The sequence below is a fragment of the Etheostoma spectabile genome, chromosome 7, assembly GCF_008692095.1.
Source record: "Etheostoma spectabile isolate EspeVRDwgs_2016 chromosome 7, UIUC_Espe_1.0, whole genome shotgun sequence".
Lineage (NCBI taxonomy): Eukaryota > Metazoa > Chordata > Actinopteri > Perciformes > Percidae > Etheostoma > Etheostoma spectabile.
Genome location: NC_045739.1, coordinates 14,066,436 through 14,085,388, shown reverse-complemented (window position 1 = coordinate 14,085,388; position 18,953 = coordinate 14,066,436). Strand labels below are relative to the sequence as shown.

The window sequence follows — 18,953 nt, the reverse complement described above, 5'->3', positions numbered from 1 at the left end:
AGAGAGAGAGAGAGAGAGAGAGAGCGATGAGAAGGAAAAGCCTGCTGCAGAGAGGAGACAGAATCTCTCCCCTGACAAAAGTGAGAATAGAGATGACTGTGTGTACATGTGTGTTCGTTTGTGTAGGGCCAGCTCTTACACTGTAGCTGCAGCCTGTAGTTTCTTTCTGTGATTTCCTCTCTCTCCTTTATCTCATCTCTTTTTAATTCAATCTGACTCCTCTACGGTGAGTTGACAGGCATACATGTTGGGAAACGGATAAGATACACAACAGATAAGCATGACAAGATGTAACTTAAGCAAATACTGCAAGCAAATACCAGCATACACTCAAATATGGCCTGAGGTCTGTTCATTCACCAGCAGTCATATAAGAGCTTCACAGAGAGTGAAAACAGGACTTGCAATTCCTCAAAAATAAAAGCTAATCGTACAGTAGCTATAAACTCAAAATTGATTGATTGAAGTCAAATGAAGGTCCATCACTGGAATTTGATTTGGTGTTAACCTATTCTTCTCTCCTCTGTGATCTACTGTGTGTGTTTAATGACTGGCTCCAACCCAAATTTCCTTCAGTATAATAAAGTTTGAGTTATTTCTCTCTCCTTTCCCCCCCTTACTTCCCTACCTAAGTATGATCCTCGAAATATAGACAGAGAAGACTGATTCTGCATCTCTATCTCTCACTCACACACAAACAGTTTTTGCAGGTAGGCAGCATTTCGCTTGTGCAGGCAAAAAAAAAAGCACATACGCAAGTCTCGCTCAAAGCAAAACAGATTCTGTACAGAAAACTCAGAACCATGGACACAAAAATCAGTTTCTAACTAAAGGGGCCAGTGGATCATTAAAAATGGATCCACATCCTTTATTAATGTCCTCATTACCATGTCTGTTCAGCTCCTGAACAGCATGCAGAGATGGAAGAAGAGACTTTATCCCAGTATTCTGTTTGCAGTATTACTTCCACCCAGTGCTGCTTGGAGGGGGTTACCTTCATAACAGCAAAGACGGGTTCGTCTTTTCTTTGAACTCGGTCTGAAATAAGTTGTTGGAGGCAGCACATTGGCTATAGTAGGAGATCTGCAAGCCTACATATGCTCAAATATTTGAATTTCATTCAGCTTTTCAAGGGAGATCTGGACAAAAATGTTGTCACTGCACCAAAAAACTATACAAAAAAGAAGTAACATACAAATGAAGAAACATGCAAGAAGTTTAATCTTCAGTTAAGTAAACATTAAACACATTGACATTCTGACAATTATGCCTCAAAAACATGTCACTATCACCAGGAACAAGCAGCGCCAAAGAGGGGGAGGGGGTGACTCAGCTCTCTCATCTGTCTATACCTGAATCACTGTGATCCCAGCAGGACTGTCATCCTTTCACACACTGCTCACTACTACATGCAAACGTAATAATCACCTTCATTCAAACTCTACTCTTCTTTTTGCCTTTCAGGGCAGAGCTCCAACCCACCAACTGCAGGTAGGAAAAAAAATCCAATTTGTCTCACACCACATCACTGGCTTTAGTTTAGTATTAACATTGATTGTCAAACTTTCAAAAACGGCTGACGAAATTAACAAGAAGGAGATCAAAGGTTTCTCTTCAGACTTCTGGGAGGAATGTTTTTGTTTTCAATCATCTCAAATCATGCGTCCTCACTCCTCATCAGAACTTCCTCTGAGAATTCAACATGGCCCTGGGCTAAGAGCCCCAGCTGTGTTGAGCATACAAATGCAGCCTGGCAGTTTGAAGTTATTGCTGAGCTTCTGAGCTCTGGGAGATCCTGTACTTCAGTGCAGTGGTTTGTTGCTTTTAGGTACACTGGCACAATTACTCACTAAAAATCCCCTGTCATGCAGGCATTGGTACTTAAAGCACCTAAAGGCCGGTCCCTTATTCCCAGAGACTGTAGTTGGTCTTTTCTAAATTTTGGAACACTAAAAAAGACATGCGTTAAAATGCAGTTTCACACACATCTGCAATGACTCCTGTGAGTTTCTGACAGCTTCTGGTTTTCCTCAGTTCAATTACAAACTGAAGTTGTCTGAGAGAGAAGGAAAATACAAAGAATCCAAACCACTTGTGTCGATTTGTTACAAAAGCTTCTGAAGCGTGAAAACATAAGCTTCACCAGGGGGTTAACAAACCCACAAGCCTTTCAATAAGAACGCATGGCAGAATGAACCAGCTCGCTTCACCTGTGTGCCGTGTACGGTGATATGTCAATGTCACAGACTGATGTATGGCACAGCTGCTGTTTCCAATGTATTTTCCTAATACTGAAGAAGCATAATAATCATCTTTCCCCTGGACACTTATATTGTCTGCCTGTAGCAAATAAAAGATTCTGCATAACTGTCAAAATTACAATTAAATTCATGCCCACTGTGCCGCCTGCTGATGAACAATTTTAGGCAGAGATTACTTTTCATGTGTTAATGTTGGATCGAGAGATCATGCTGTCCCAGGCCGGCACTTAAAGACAGCATTGGTCGTTCATTTCTTAGTTTGACTTAATTAAAGTCAACATCCATGTTTAATTTCAAAAGGGGTGAATTGATCTGTCAAGGCTTTGCCTCTAAAACAAAATATTGGTACAAATATTGATTTCAATGCTGTATAAGAGTAGGCTACTAAATGAGTATTCAAGCACAAAACTTAAATGTACCCTGCAGAGTATTTGACTGCTGGAAGCGCTATGGAGGGATGTTTTTTTACGAATGGGCCCCATGTTGTTTATTGTCGCGTATGCACACAAGGATGCGTGACACTGAACCATTTCTATTAACAGTTTTACACTCTTCCGCTGATCTATAGGGAGCGATAACGCACCACTCACCACACCACAGGGAAGAAGAAGACTGCTAGCAGCCTGGAAAGTAAACACGGATGGAAACAATGCAGGTTTTTAAATGTTCCAATTAGTCTTCTTTTATAAGGAAGGAAGTATATTCAGTTTGTTCAGCCCACACACAATGGATTTCGGTAAACTAGAACTAGAACCATGGTGTAATGTGTAAATAAGTCAGCTTTAGAAGTGTTAAACTAGGCATGTTTTTTCACTTCATGCTAAGCTAGGCCAACTACAGCGCTGCACTTAGCGTACAGACATGCGACTGATGACAATCCCCTCATCTCAATCTTGGGGGGAAAAAAAACACTCACTAATCCGTTGACTCTTCACTTTTTATGTGCACGTCTTAACTGAGTCTCATTACAAAAAATGTTAAATGTTAGAACAGGCATTAATTAGATCTTGGTTGATGTTGCCTAATTACAGTTGAGGTTTCTGAGTTGCAAAGGTCAGGGAACTCAATGCAAAGACATCAAGAGGAGAAGTAAAATTAAGCAAAAGTCATATTAACAAAGGTAATTACCATTTTGAAGGTCCTGTGTTATTATTTAAGCTTCCATTCATTAGTAAAAGGAAAGATCAAGGATTGTGCTACTGCAATTACTGTTACACCAACCTACTGGAGTACTGGAGTGGAGTGATCTCATTTATCCCTTGTACAGGGACAACAATCAAATGTAAAAGATGTCAAACATAAACATTGCATCTTCTGACTTTTGGTTCATCTCTTTGTTCCTCAGTCAGGGTTTGTTAAACCCTTTGTTGTAGATAATACAGTAAATATGAAAGATGAAAATGGGACAATACCAGTTAATAGCTGCTACACCAACTGATTGTCTGCTTTCCCAGAACACAGGTCTTAGTCTGGATAGCGTTGCAGTGAGACTTTTTTGCATCCAGATTCCAAATGTTAAGATACTAGCGGTGGAGAGAATGCTTTAAAAATAGAAAACATGTGCTGCTGTAAATGGATTATCTAACAGAAAGTGGGAGTGCAGAAGACATGCAGTGGTATTACAAAATCCCCTCTCTATTAAACCTACTGTTCCAGTGGTTAAAGTAAGGAAAGGGTGCCCCCACATGGACATTATATTACTTTGTAGTTCTATAAGGCACATCGTGCTACATTAGGCTACATGCAAGTCTGGTATCACATTCTGTTGAACATGAAAACAACATGAAATCCACTTCTCCATAATGAAATAATTTGATTTGTTTACTAAATAAAGTTTCACACAAACTTCACATATAATCTTTTAACATTCTCCATTTATTTTGAACACTCGCTTGAAAAAACTTTAGTGCAAATCATACAGAGGACCTGTTCAGATATTGATAACATTATTTTAAATTATTAATAAATATACATGACTCAATTTATACTTTGAAATGCTACAAGCACTTTTCACAGTTAAATAACAGTCGTCCAAACCGGCCTGTACATCCAACACATTGCAGTCCACCTGAATGAAGAAGATATTACCAGCAAGGGTTGAAAAGGCAATAAAAGAGGTACCATTACTCTCTCTCTTTCTCTCTCAGAGACAGGCCACTGTCAAGTTTTAGTTTACCCAAATTAATATAACTCAATTCATTCATAATTAAATAACTACATAGTATAGCACTGGATCTTCAAACTAGAAGCTTATACAAAATTAAATCAAAGTTACATTTCATTACACTCACTCTTTGAGATTAGCAACAACTCGCCACAATCATTTCCATATTTCACTACTGGGTTCCAGCAAATATCTACCCCATAATTGATCTTACATTTCCATTTTGTGATTTATACAAGTTGGAATTTATTATACACACTTCACACAATAAAATGTTGACAGATTATAAGCCTGTATGCTACAGATGATGGTCATATTTGACATGTTGTAGTCTTTGAATGGGGAAAAATAAACACAAAATCCTATTTCTGACAAGCAATTTGTATAACGGGTGCAAAATTAAGCCTACTGGACTTCTGGAACTATTTCAGTGTTTCAGGATTCCAGAAGTTGGCTCCGTTTTGCTGTTAAGAGTTGAACTCTTATATTGTAAAGGTGTCAATGATGCATCCAAGTTTTACAGATTATAGTACTTCTGTTTGCAATTGCAGTGCCAAATATATCCCATATGAGGTAAAACAGCTAGCTACATTTATTCTGTATAGTCTTTGTGCCACATTTAGTCATATTACATACATTTGATGGCACATTCAAGGAATTATTCTCAAAACCTTCATACAAATACAAAGCAACTGGGCCAACCAGATTATTTACAATTTTAATTTTCAATATATCTATTAATGGTACATTCCCTCCAAAACTGAAAACACTGACTTTCATCAACAGTGTAGATTTCCTTAAGCGTTTGATAGGTAGCTTGTGGACAATGTTACACTGTAGTATAGATTGTTACTTTTCCATGATCTCGTAGTCTTGCGTTGTTGATGAGTCTTCCATTATGTAATTACACTGGTTATTGTCAATCAGACGAAACATCAGATTAAGTGTTTTAGGCCTAATTGAATCAACATAACCCATCCTAAATTAATGTTACTGTAGTACAAGCTCGCAGCATGCAGTAAGAGTTTAAACCAAAAGGCCACAGACTACAGATAAAGAAAAGTGCAAATGCATGCTGATAATGATTGCCACCTGCCATCCTCTCTGAATAACCCAGCCAAGTAGGAAATAAGAGCAGCCTTCCAATTTCAAAGTGCAAATCCAAGCCATTGACAGCAAGTGTATGAAGTGAAGGAGAAATCTACAAAACTCAAACTACAAAATCATTCAAATATGCAGTTAGATACATCCACTCACTTCAGTATCGTCCGTCTTATCCATCCTCAATCCAGTTATTATTGTACAGTATGATGCAATTTGGGTCACTGGGGTTTACAGTGTGATTAGCAGTTACCTCCTTTTACAGTAGTATCACTGTGACAAAAGTGTGTTTGAGGAGCTCAACACAGCAGGGTCCTGAAAACAACAAACAAAACAAATATTGATAAAGATATGGACTTGAGATTGCTTACAATCATCTAGTTGTGTCATTTATGCTTATAATTTAAGACATTTTATTTAATTTTTCACTTTATACACATTAGTTAACTTTAAGGACATGGCAGTGCTGAGATCTTCTCGATGGTGTGTCCAACATTAATTGCACAATTACTTTGTTTATCATCTTGACAGGCTTAATTGGAAGAAATTTGGAATTACAGTGCATGTCTTTTCTTTGTTTGCAATGTTTTCTTTTGTAAAAACATCACTTGATTATCGTCATCATTTTGCAATTAAACTTAAAATGTGCCTTAACTACCTGATGATCCCCAGTGGGTAGCTGAGTAGTCTTCAGGCTGTAGGACTCTGCTCATTGCTGTTGGTGACGGCTCCGGTTGCCTCCTCTCGGCTCTGGGTAGGAGGCAGCTCATCCTTCTGTGGTGCAGCCTGCTGTGGTTTCACTATGGTGATTTTAATGGGGATTCCTTTGACGTTATGCTGGACTCTGCTGTACTGGCGCATAGAGGGGTTGAAAGTGCGAACAATGGGAAGTTCATTCAGACTGGGTGTCTCTTGTTTTGGCTGCGTGCTCTCTTTTATAATTATTTTACTTCTTTTGTTTGAAAAGACCGTTTGCACCGGTAGGATGGCGGACCTTTTACCAGGGCCAGAAGTCTGGAGTCTTGTTTTATGCTTAGGCGAGGCTTGTTGTTTCTCTTCAACCCCTCTATGCAGGTGTCTATTATTTTCCTTTGTCACAGAGATTCCTCCTTCTTTCCTTTTCTTCACCTCTTTCGGTTTCTTGGGGCAGACCGCCATGTGTTTGGTTCTGCTGCGGCGCATTGTGAACTCCCTGCTACAGTGTGGGCAGACAAAGATCTCCTGCTGCACATCCACCTGTGCAGGTGACATTTTATTTGATGAAGGGACTGGCTTGTTCCTCTGTGGCATGACTCTTTGGACCAACTTTTTCTTTTTTTTGTTCAACACCTTGAACTTCACATTCACCTGTGATTCTTGGTTAGGTTTGGACCTGTTTGACTGACTGGGCCTATTCGAAGCATTAAGTCCGTGAGTAGAATTGGTGGTAGACAGAACTCCATTTTGAATTTTTGCAAAGTGCCGTAGTGGGATAGGATTCCTTTTGGGCGTGTATCGCCTTTTATCACTGGCATTTGCACAAGCTAGGATATGCTTGTGTAACTCTGGCATGTTATCAAAGCTCTTTCCACACTTAGTGCACCTAATAGCCGTACTAAAGGTTTGTGGGATGTTGTGGGTGGTGAAGTTTGTGGCTGAAGCCACTGAGCCAGCAGGTGATCTGTTATGGTAAGGAAATGGAGGGGGCTTAAAGCTGGGATAATGTTGGTTAATGCCAAGACGAACATCAGGCCCTTTGACTTTGGCTCCGTCTGAGGCCATCATTTTTATTGTTGTAAACAGTTCTTCAGCTGCCACATCTACTTCACCTCCCACTATCTTGGGTTCCTCTGCGGCATCGGGCACCGAGGGCTTTGTGTTGACTTTTGTTAAGTTATTGTAGTTCTGAGGTCTTAGTTTTCCCTTTTCGTCTTCTGTGTACGTACACTGCTGGCCAGGATGCAATTCTTCTTGATGCTGTTTCAGATTACAAAGGTAGACAAATTCTTTTGTACATGTGCTGCAAACATAAGTCTTGCCGACGCCGTGGAGGTTTAATCGATGATCAAGCAAAGCAGAGGGTTTGTTGAAGAGCAGCACGCAGAACTCACATTTGAAGGGCCATTCATCAGCATGGTCACCTACATGATAGCCAAGTTCTTTCATTGAATGGAAAAGATTATCACACACATTGCAGATAAAATTCTTGGTAAAAGTCTGCTGTTGTGCATCACTTGGTATGTTGTTGAATGATTCGTCCTCTACAGCTTTCTCAGAAGAAGGTGAGGTCTTAGATGAAATTTTGGGTATGGAAACACTACTATCAGCAGGTTCCTCCTCTTTTATGGTTGGTGACTCTGTATTAACAGCAGGCTCTGGGTCAGGACTTGATTCAGCCATAGTAGGACAATCCGATATCACTGAGGCGGTGGTGGATAGAGTTACTGATTCTGAGATGGAGGACATAAGAATAGTGGGGTCCACAGTTTGAGGATTGGGCATTGAGACAATCTGTTGCTGTTCTATGTGATTAACAACCATCTGTGTAGGTGCTGGAGGCTCTGCGGTGTTTTCTTGTAAGGTAACTGCAGCAGGGACTATACTCCCTGGGGCTTCAAGAGCTATTGTGCACTCTATCAACACTGTGTTGCTGGCAATGTTGTAAGAGTTGATGAGTGAATCAGTTAAAGTTACAGTGGGTGTGAATGGCACTTCTGACATAGGAGTGGACTCAACTATAGGCGGATGAAGAGCTAGTGGATCCGAGAGAAACACATGGCCAGGTAGATTTAGATTTGGATCAAAGGACTGGGAGAGAGTAACAGGGTTGGCAGAACTCGTGGTGGCAAATGCAGAAGTTAAATCACACTCTGAAAAATGTAATGCATTTTCGGTGCAAATTACCAGGGGCTCCGAAGATATATTTGGGGCCAATACCTGGATTGGTTGGCTTGAAGGATTAGAAATATGTGGTGGTGCCAAAACTGTGATTAATGAAGGAGCAGTTGGGAGTGTTCTGCGTGAGACTGGGGAAGCAAATGCTATAGTGCATGGTGAAGCTGGCTGCAAAGCAACAGGGGCTAGGGAGGCAGGTGATGGAGTCAGAGGATCAGAAGGAAGTGCAAGTCCATAAACAAGTCCTTCTGCCATAGGCTCCAATTGGGTCATCATATCTGGACCTGTAAATATGGTGAAGTCTGTGACTAAAGGGGTCTCAAGATTCCCTAGGCTTACATTTTGCTCTTCATTATTCATCAAGGCTGTCTCCACCATACATGATTTTCCTTCTTTCAAAATTGCCTGTGGAACTAAATTTAATGTCGGTTCAGAATCACCCAGGGTCTTTTTTTGCAAACTCAAATCTAGCACAGCATCAGCTACAGCTACATCCACACTGCTGTTGACTGTATTAGAGAGATCCAGTGGCTGCTGGTTACAGGAGTTACCGCCGGTCGCAGGGGACCAGCTCTCTGTCAAGATAGGTGTCGGTTCTGTCTCCACAGGTGGAGTTGTGTCATCCTTTACATTGGCTGTTTGGTGCAAAGGTGAACCATATTGGGTGTCCATCTGCCCTGTACTTGCAGCATCACAACATCCAGTGTCTGGTGTTTCTTCTTTGGAAGTTGGGTTTTGCTGGGGAGAGCTTGGTGGAGATCCGGTCCTTCTTTTAAACCTTCCTGATCCAGCAGGCAGGGGAGAGAGAGAGACAGGTGAACAAGGCTTCTGGCCATCTGCGAGGAGGGCAAGTGTAGGTTTAAGACCATCCTGCTTTTCCAGGAGCTGCTTCAGCTTTGGAGACACAAACACAGTTCTCTCCTTCTGCACAACTGTAGACTCTGTATTCTGAGGATGTAGATTCTCTATCAAAGAAGATACAAGTGAAGAGGAGGAAGATGACACAACCACCTCAGACTCCAGTTCAGTTTTAATTTGTGGTAAAAGAGGTGGTGTTGCAGTTCTTCTCCTGGCCAGTGTTTGACCAGGTATCTCTTTGCCTGTTACTGAATCAGTATTTAAAACCTGGCTGATTTGAGTGGGGTCTAAAATCAGGGCATCCAGTCCAACAGATCCAGACCCAGAATTAATCTCAGCTGCTTCACAGCTACTGACTGTACTTGTTGACACTATCTTTCCATCAATATAAAAGCTCAGATTCTCTGAAATATTGCTGGAGACATCTAGCATGTATTGCTCTGCATGTTTCACTATATTGTCCACAACAGCTGCAGGTGCTGTATTGTCACCAAGCTCTGTTTCTTGTGGAGATTTTTCACTGAGTATCCTCTGGAGATTTTCCTCTTGGGGCAGCTGGGTTTTTTCCACATCAGTGACTTGCAGGTGCTGCTCGTGGATCCTGTGCTCATGTTGTTGCTTGTTGGTATGTGTAGTGAATATCTTTTCACAGTACTTGCAAGCATGATGTCCCTCTAATACTCCCAGTTTGTCTGGCTGAGCAGTGTGGTCACCAGCCGACAAAATGCAAGTATTAGAACTAGTGGGGGATGAAGTATGAAGCTGCCTGACTGATCCTACTGAATCCAGAGGCATCATCTTCTCATGCTGCAGCTGACCCAGATTTGAACCAAAAAAAGTGTTGCTCTTATTGGTTTTGTACGCATGTGTCTCATTGTTCGCCAAAGCGTGGATGTGCATGTGTTGTTCTAAGCCTTGTTTGCTGGTAAAATGTCTCTCACAGTGCTGGCAGGGAAAACAGTTCCAATCTCTCTCAGTATCCTGGTTTGGATGTTTATGGAGATCTGGGTACAGTGACTTAATCATGTCTGATTCCATGTTAGTTTCCTCTTGATAAATGTAGTCCTCCTCTTCCTCTTCCTCCATGTCCTCAATGTCTCCAAATTCAGAGATGTACAAGTGAGGCGAGTCCTCCATCTTTTGTGGAGGTTTTATTCAGCTTTTGGAACACAAGTACTGACAGTTGTCACACCTATTGACTAGATAAAGAAGATATTGTCATTAAGCAAACCCACACATAATATAGCTGAATGGCCAGCTAGGGCCATTTATTTATGGCATCAAATGAGCTGACGCTTTTATCAAAAGTAACATACAATAGATGAATTCAACCATCCAACAAAAAATTGCAAGAATCATGCGAATATATACAACTCATGTGCCACACCCAAACCTTATGGTTTCAGTTGTCTGCTTTATCAAATTATTATGTATAGCAATTATTACTATTGATAGCAGTAATACATATTGTATTTTGATTAATTCAATTTGGCAAACAGCAAATTGACACCACCTAATGCAACTCTCCCAGACATTCTGAATTGTATTACAACTGTATTGGAATAGTATTACATTGTACATATTCATGATATTGTATTAATTCTATACATCATAACAATGTATTTTTTGTCCATTTTTTATTTGTTTGGACATATTGCATCAGCCCTCAACATTATTGTTGAGTATATACACAGTATGTTACGAACTACATACATTTAACCATAACCTTCAATTTCCTAAGCATTTATTGAATAAACCAGTAAGTCAGCACTACATAAAAGTAAAGAATTGTTTTCACACAATCTTACCATTTTAATGGTCAGTGGGGAGTAGAAGGCATGTTTTGTTTGACAGATGAACACACAGGATTCTCTTTCTGTTGGAAGAAGAAAGAAAACAACAAGGCACCAATTATAAAAACCTATGAAATCCATTTCATAATCAAGCATGACACTTAAACTCAAACTACTGAATGATAAGAAGCACAACATGATCGAGCTGTGGTGTGGGAGTGGTTGAGCACAGTGTACTTTATCTCAATCATTTGGATGCTGACCAAACCTTGAGGCCTGTCAGTCATTTTTGTGTCCCCCACGCACGCACCCACACCCCCACCACACCAATATCCTCTGTTCGGAATGTAATTAAGAAATGGCAGTCATCAGGAACAGTGGAAGTTAAAGCAAGATCTGGAAGACCAAGAAAAACATCAGACAGAACTGCTCACAGGATTGTGAGAAAAGCAAGTCCAGACCCACGTTTGACTGCACGATCCATCCAGAAAGACCTGGCAGACACTGGAGTTGTGGGACACCATTCCACTATAAAGAGATACTTGTACAAATATGGTCTTCATGGAAGAGTCATCAGAAGAAAACCTCTTCTACATCCTCACCACAAAAATCAGCGTTTGAAGTTTGCAAATGAACATATAGACAAGCCTGAGGCATTGTGGAAACAAGTTATATGGACCGATGAGGTTGAAATAGAACTTTTTGGCTGGAATGAGCAAAGGTACGTTTGGAGAAGAAAGGGGACAGAATTTAATGAAAAGAACCTCTGTCCAACTGTTAAGCATGGGGGTGAATCAATCATGCTTTGGGGTTGTATTGCATCCAGTGGCACAGGGAACATTTCACGAGTAGAAGGAAAAAAGGATTCATAAAACTTTTGCAAATTTTGGACGCTAACTTGATGCCATCTGTGAAAAAACTGAAGTTAAAGAGAGGATGGCTTCTACAAATGGATAATGATCCTAAACACACCTCAAACTCCACAGGATTACATCAAGAGGCGTAAACTGAAGGTTTTGCCATGGCCTTCACAATCTCCTAACCTCAACATAAATGAAAATCTATGGATAGATCTTAAAAGAGCAGTGCGTGACAGACAGCTCAGAAATCTCAAAGAACTGGAAGATTTTTGTAATGAAGAAGGGGCGAAGATACCTCTAACAAGAATTGAAAGACTCTTGGCTGGCTACAAGATGCGTTTCCAAGCTGTGATACTTGCCAAAGGGGGAAGTACAAGGTATTAACTCTGCAGGGTGCCTAAACTTTTGCAGACGCCATTTTTTGTTTTCTGTTATTTTGAAAGTGTAAATGATGGAAATAAAATGTAAATTTTTGTGACGTAGTATACAAATGTCTAATCTGTCATTTGATGGCTTTTGGAGATTTTTCCATCTTTTCTTGGCTTTTTATGCACATTAATACAAATTTTAGCTGGGGTGCCCAAACTTTCGAGCTACAGTTTATAATATATATATATATATATATATATATATATATATATATATATATATATATATAATAAAAGAAGCTAAAGTTATTTAACTAACTTTCCTACAGTGAGTACCATCCCAAAACACAGCTGATCTGTACCAAGATTTCCTTCTTTTATTTACCCTGGTACGGTTGCCTTACACCTATACCCGCTACACTGATTACACATAGTCACACCTGGCAACTGCCCCCCCCCCCCAGACCTCAATCAGGATTTTGTTTGTTACCGTTAAAGAATTTGAAAGCCTGTAACAACGTAAAGTGTGTGCCTTTTGACATACATACTGCTTGGGAGGACAAAATGGCAGGCCCATCATGTGCACGAGCTCTTCTGTAGCATCAAAATCAACTTCTTCTTTATTTGTTTATCCTACATAACTATTTAATTACCAGCAGTTTTCAGGCAATTGTAGTCACGAGGAAACGTAAACAAAGACTTAAATAGCTCATGTTTTAAAACGGTATCTTTCAGTTATTTTAAGACAATCATGTGGTGCGTTCCTGTTGCACCAAAAACGGACTCAGTCACAATACCGTATAAGTAGAATCTAAATTTGAGGGCCTATACCTACACACACGTACAGTGTATATGATACGAGTAAAATAAGCCTGTTGCAGACAGATGGAAATAGAAGTTGGATGAAAGTTGGATAAAACTGGCTCATATATATATATATATAAACAAAAGTAGCGAATTATCTGCCTTATATTATCATCACAACTTAGATTCGCTTTCGGATGCGTTCATACCATGGATGTGCGCATCTGCTTCACCTTATGTGATGACGCTCCACCCTCCGTGCACCATTGCTCGCTGGTCACACAACACGTCGTCACATGCTACAGAGGCTGTTAGCTCGCCTACTGAAAGGTCAGATGGCTTCTCTAAAATAGCTCTACACTGTCCTCCTGAAGAGAAAGTTGCCCACAACATTAAATGCATATACCCTTCAAGGTCCTGATGCAAGTCTTCAATTACCAAGTGAAATAAATCAGCTGTTGTCGCTATTAAAGCATTGACAATATACTGCTAGCTGCAATGCTATAACGTTAGCTTACCCTGGGTACATTTATACAGGACAGAATGTTCGACGCGACCGTTACGAACACTGACCGTTGTACAAACCCGCACCCCACAGTTTTCGTACATACTTGCGTTAGAACGAAACAAACTGCCGTAGCACGGTTTATTCCTCTCGTGCAGGTTGTGTTCAGTTGTGTTTTTTTTCTTCCCCAATGTATCAACAAGATTGTGGCGTTCTGATTGGTCAGTGGATGTGCATGTCATATTTGGACCAATCAGCAACAGGTTTGTTAAAGCGGAAAGAAAAAAAAGGCAGATGTCACCTGTTTATACTGTCTGTGGCTGTCACCAATGGATGCAGGCCTATAATAAAACAACCGGCCACTCAGACAAAAATGACAACATTAACGTGTCAATGCCACCTTTTGCAAATTCTTGGATAGATCGAATGCTGCAGGCTAACATATTACTAATATGTTAGCCTGCAGTAATATGATATTACAGATATACATCTGATATAAGATAAGATATAAAAAATATCCATGCATTCTTTAGCTAGCATAATGAATATTTTATCTAAATTGCGAGGGGACTCCAAATTGTAAAACTATATTAACTCAGGGCCAGATAGGCCTACCTTTACCTCTAGGCTACATCTTGACACTTTTATTTATTTATTTTTTTAAATTTGATTATCTACAAATAATTTTTTTAAATTAACTCAATGCATTTCAATTATTCGTTAGTCAGGTGGTTTAACCTACACCTAAAATGTATATTAAAACCACAGCCAAATCTAATTTTTATTTCTGAACAAATTATACCCTTGCAGTGTATTAAATTAGCCAGTAGAGGGCGCAATATAATAGTCTCAATCTTAAAATGGTGGTATTAACTTTAGTGCACTTCTGGTGAATATAGTGTAACTTTGGTAATTTACATCAAAGATATTCCTATGTTGTTTGCATGGCATGAGCATAACGTGCAACGGTTTTATTGTTTATCAATTGTAAATACAGTAGTAGTGTGAGAATTGTTTTCAGTATGACAGACAACAAGACCTTATCTGCAAAAAAGTAACTTAATCTACAAGAATTACACCTCTTACATTTTTTAACTAAAAAGAAAACCTGTTAGTTCTTTAGCAGTATTAATTCTAATGTTTCATAGCCAGGCCATATCTCAATATCCTGAATTTGCGTTGTAGTTTTTGCTTCACAGCTGATGAGAAAACAGAAGCCAAACTAAGCTGACAGGTTGAAGATTTATGATGTGCAGTAGTAGCCATTTTGTTCTTTTCCCCTGACCACCTCTCTGTTTTCCCCAACAATTGTCAATTGAATCACAAGGCACTAGTTCTCATAAAGCTCACACCTACACAGATGGAAAGCCACCATGGTTTCACATGGCATTATTTCAACCTCCAGAATAAACAAAAGAACTTCTTTGAGAGGATCTAGAAGTTCATCATACCCCACATGTACATTTGTGACATCGTGCAGCACATGGGTGGTGTTCTCGTGGCACATGCATGGTATGTTGCTTGTTGTAATGCTGCAAGTGGGCTGAGGGGTGTTTCGCTATCAAACTACATGCCAGACTTCTGCAAGCCATAATGACAGATCATAAACAACAGGCCTCTCTCCCTACTCAGGCTTTTCTCCTCTGTGTTTTATATTCAACCTCCCAAACTTTGCAGTAAAGTTGCAGACCATGTGGTGTGTGTGTTAAACCTATGTGAACCTTGAGGAAGAAACTTTATTAAACAGTATAGGATTCTCACACATTGCTAATTTAGTTTTAAATCAACTAGATCATGTTTATGTTTATTTATAGCTTGTCTAAGCGTCACTGTGGGCATGCCCACGGCTCCAGTATGACTTTCACAGTTGATGGCAATTGCAGCTGTGGAATTATGATGAGCAGTTCACGATTGGGTCTACTGGTCCGACATATATGTCAAGTTAACTAACAAGCAGTTGCTGACCACCTGGAAGCCATGATACACATATGGTTAAGCAGTCAAATTCTGTCATAGAGTAGGTGTGAGTTTTGATAGAACCAAAAAGCCATTACTTAGCTTTAACAGAGAACAAACTGTACTTTGTTGTGTCATTATTAAATTGCCAAAAATCTCTGCCAAAGCTGTGACCCTCAGACTCCCTAACTTGACATGCTGAGCTGAGCTACAGTGGTAATATGTGTAAAGTTTCTACCACATGTAAAGGATATACATCCTCTACGATGTCACTCAAATAGACAACTTGCTCAACTGCCAAACTTAAGGTCAACATGTGGGTGTCTGGTGTTTTAAGCCCCCAACGTCGCCTTCCAGGCAGCGCTGCCTGCAATGGTCAGGGTTAGGTTAGAGTTAAAACCATAGACTGTATATTAATAATAGTCTAAACACAATGCGATGGAGGGGCGCTACAAGGGGACCACTGGTGTGATTAAAACACTATAAAACCTTCTCTTAAAAGAAGGCCCAAAACCCTAGGGTTAGGGTTAGGGGCCTTGAAGTCAAGGGTTACAGCGCTGCCTCGAAGTCGATGCTGGGGTCTTTAAGCATTGTCGAGCCAACATGTGGTGCTTCACTTGGTTTAACCGTAAATAACCCTGGTAGGCTACTTTATGTTAGAACTCAGAAATACGTTTTTAAAGAATTTAGAGGACAATCATAAAGGTATTAAAGCTCAAAATGACATTTGAGGACATAATAGATACCTGAGGTATTGTTCTCCACAGTAGGCTCAAGGCAGCTGACACTTTTGTGATAAAACATTGTGTATACATTTTTGAAAATGTCCTTTCCCCCATTATACATTTCCATTCTTTTTCTCTCCAAGTAAATTTTTTGTTGTATTTCTGCCAACTGTAAGTAGAAAGAGCATTTATACATACCTACTATGTTATTATATGTATAGTCTCAAATTGCCAGACCTTCCTCGACGGCGCAGTGAAGAAGGGTCTGGTTAGTCCACACAACATTACACATGCTCTGGTTTATTGGCATTTCTTTAAACTTGGGTGTCACTAAGCTCCAGATGGAGCAACGGTGCTGCTGCAACATAGCCTCGGGAAGGAACTTATTTTGGTGGAACATGAGTATGTTCAAATTTGTTTTAGTCATGCAACATAAAAGTCAGATTGGACAGACAGTCTTGCTGTCTTGATTTATCCTGCAGAGATCTGAGGAGCATTTAACCATAGTCCTCAAAAATTGACTGCAGTTTAGAATGCCAACACAAAGAAAGCGGAAGGTGACAGACATCCGGTGAAATTTCCGGCGGCACCTGAACAAACCCCGGAAATGAAACGTTGTCGATATAGACTATGATATATATAATATGTGTGATATATACATTCAAACAGCATTCGTTGTGTACCTTGGATCTAAGTCGGATGTTTAGTTCTTGTGACTACGTGTGTTTCTGCAGATAAAAGGAATGAAAAACAAAAATGTATGCATACATATACATACATAAAAGTTGTTATGATTCTTGAGGACAACTTTAAAAGCAAACAGGAAACTGGCTAATTGTGAGAGAAACTGAGACAAAGGGTTGCCCAGACTATAGCCATGGTATAGTATCCTGTGGCAGTGGGCGCCGGTTCGTGCCAATGACTTTGTGCACAATGAAACATTCACATTCCACATGAACATATAGGACAAGAGAGACAAAGATGGAGAGGTGGCCCACAACGTGCCTGTGTAACAAGCGTGTCAGTGAGCAGGGCTTAGGCATGATACAATAAGGGTCCCTTAGAAGACACAAGGCAGACAAAGCCTTGCCTGTAATCAGACAACATATTATGTCACTGTGAAGAAATAAAATGTTACCGATCCACGTCGTGGGACGCCAGATGTGCAGGAAAGAACATGTAAATGTGAACATGTCGGAACACAAATACAAATTGTAGAACACATGATACTGTACATGTGTGCACACAACTGTAGCCCTCTGTGCTGTATATTTATGTACTGTCAGCACACACACACACACACACACACACACACACACACACACACGCACACACACACACACACAAACCACACCCATGCTAATAATCCCCCAAAGTCCAATAAACACACATGCCCTCCAGAATCACTGCCACTTGTCACGTCTGCATACACACATTGCACCATGACCCCATGAAGTAGCTCTCCATTTGTACAGAACAAGAATACTGTACACACACACACATACACACACACACTTACATACCACACCACACCCCCTCAATCCTTCTCCCTTTTCACTGTCTCCAACTCTCTGCTGTCACAAAGTCACACACAAGCAAATTCAGGTATTCCTTGCATCGTTCACACTGTATCCGACCACACTAGCCTGTCACCCAACTTTATTCCCCTCCCTCGCCCCTCCAGCCTCACCCCCACCCCACCCTTTCCATCCACCCAGCTGTCTGCGGCACTCAAAGCCTTCAGGCCTACAGAATGGCATCACAAACCCCCTACACGCTAGGCTTGACTTGTGGCGCTCCTTGCACATAGTTAGACCTACACTCTGCTACTCCAATCATCGTAGGATTCATGTCAACACCATGAGATGAATACTGCAGCGAGCAGACATAAACAAATAACACATGGAGAAAACGGATGCTTGTTAACACTAGTTCCTTGTCTGTAATATAGTTGATAAGATACTTTTCACATTACGCCCCCTCAAACTGTTTGTGATACAGCCAACTGTAAGCTGCACGAGCGCTATGCTATAGAAAGAAGGACCCGGGTCCTGGCCAGCGTCGGTTTTAGTACTATATATGTGTGTATCTCCATGTGCTCCTGCTTCTTGCCCCAGGAATTCTGGTATCTAATGTAACACAATACACCAATGAAATGGCACAGTGAATACTGCTAACAATGTGCATATTTGTAAGAATCCACAGTCAGTTGTTTGGATTTTGTCCTAAATAGGAGGATATTCTTTAGAACAAATTGAATCGATGCAGTTGTGTGTACTGTACTATCAATTAACCCTTGATATGGAGATTAAAAGATACCTTACTTGAGAAGCACTAATGGGTATTTAATGTTGAGCTAAATTGTAGTGATTGTTTTAGATTAATTGTTTCCTTTAATTTTTATATCTTTCTGGATGGGGTGAGGTACAGTATCATATTTTGTCTGTAATAATATCTGTATTATGAATCCTTAAGGCATAGCAAAACTTTTATTTTAAAATCTCTCCTTTGTTTGATCCTGATACTGAAAAAATCCCTGTAAAAATAAAAAGAGACTGTACGAAAACCTCCAGTGTGTTGAAAACTAAAGATGTTGGACTTTGTGTCAGTTTTAACTTTTTCCCTTGCAATTGTCGGGTCCTTGTTAATTCTGGAGTGTGGTCTAGACCTGCTCTATCTGTAAA

At 40.2% G+C, this 18,953-nt stretch overlaps 1 protein-coding gene across 8 annotated transcripts; it reads right to left on the bottom strand.

Moving 5' to 3' along the window:
- Window positions 1–5,313: 5,313 nt before the first annotated feature.
- Window positions 5,314–13,798, bottom strand: prdm2a (PR domain containing 2, with ZNF domain a). 8 transcript variants are annotated; one of them, XM_032520663.1, is made up of 4 exons: window positions 13,695–13,798; window positions 11,067–11,134; window positions 6,185–10,457; window positions 5,314–5,841 (listed from the first exon to the last, which is right to left on the bottom strand). In XM_032520663.1, the coding sequence occupies exon 3, from the start codon at window positions 10,393–10,395 to the stop codon at window positions 6,217–6,219; it is 4,179 nt and encodes a 1,392-aa protein (XP_032376554.1). In that variant the 5' UTR covers window positions 10,396–10,457; window positions 11,067–11,134; window positions 13,695–13,798; the 3' UTR covers window positions 5,314–5,841; window positions 6,185–6,216. The 8 variants fall into 8 exon arrangements, with proteins under 8 accessions (XP_032376554.1, XP_032376555.1, XP_032376559.1 ...); XM_032520664.1 differs by having other exon boundaries at window positions 6,185–10,450; window positions 13,695–13,791; XM_032520668.1 differs by having other exon boundaries at window positions 13,602–13,785.
- Window positions 13,799–18,953: the final 5,155 nt, after the last annotated feature.

What these genes read in the sequence shown, in the direction of transcription:
- prdm2a (XM_032520663.1), bottom strand. Translation starts at nt 10,395, where the DNA reads ATGGAGGACTCGCCTCACTTGTACATCTCTGAATTTGGAGACATTGAG.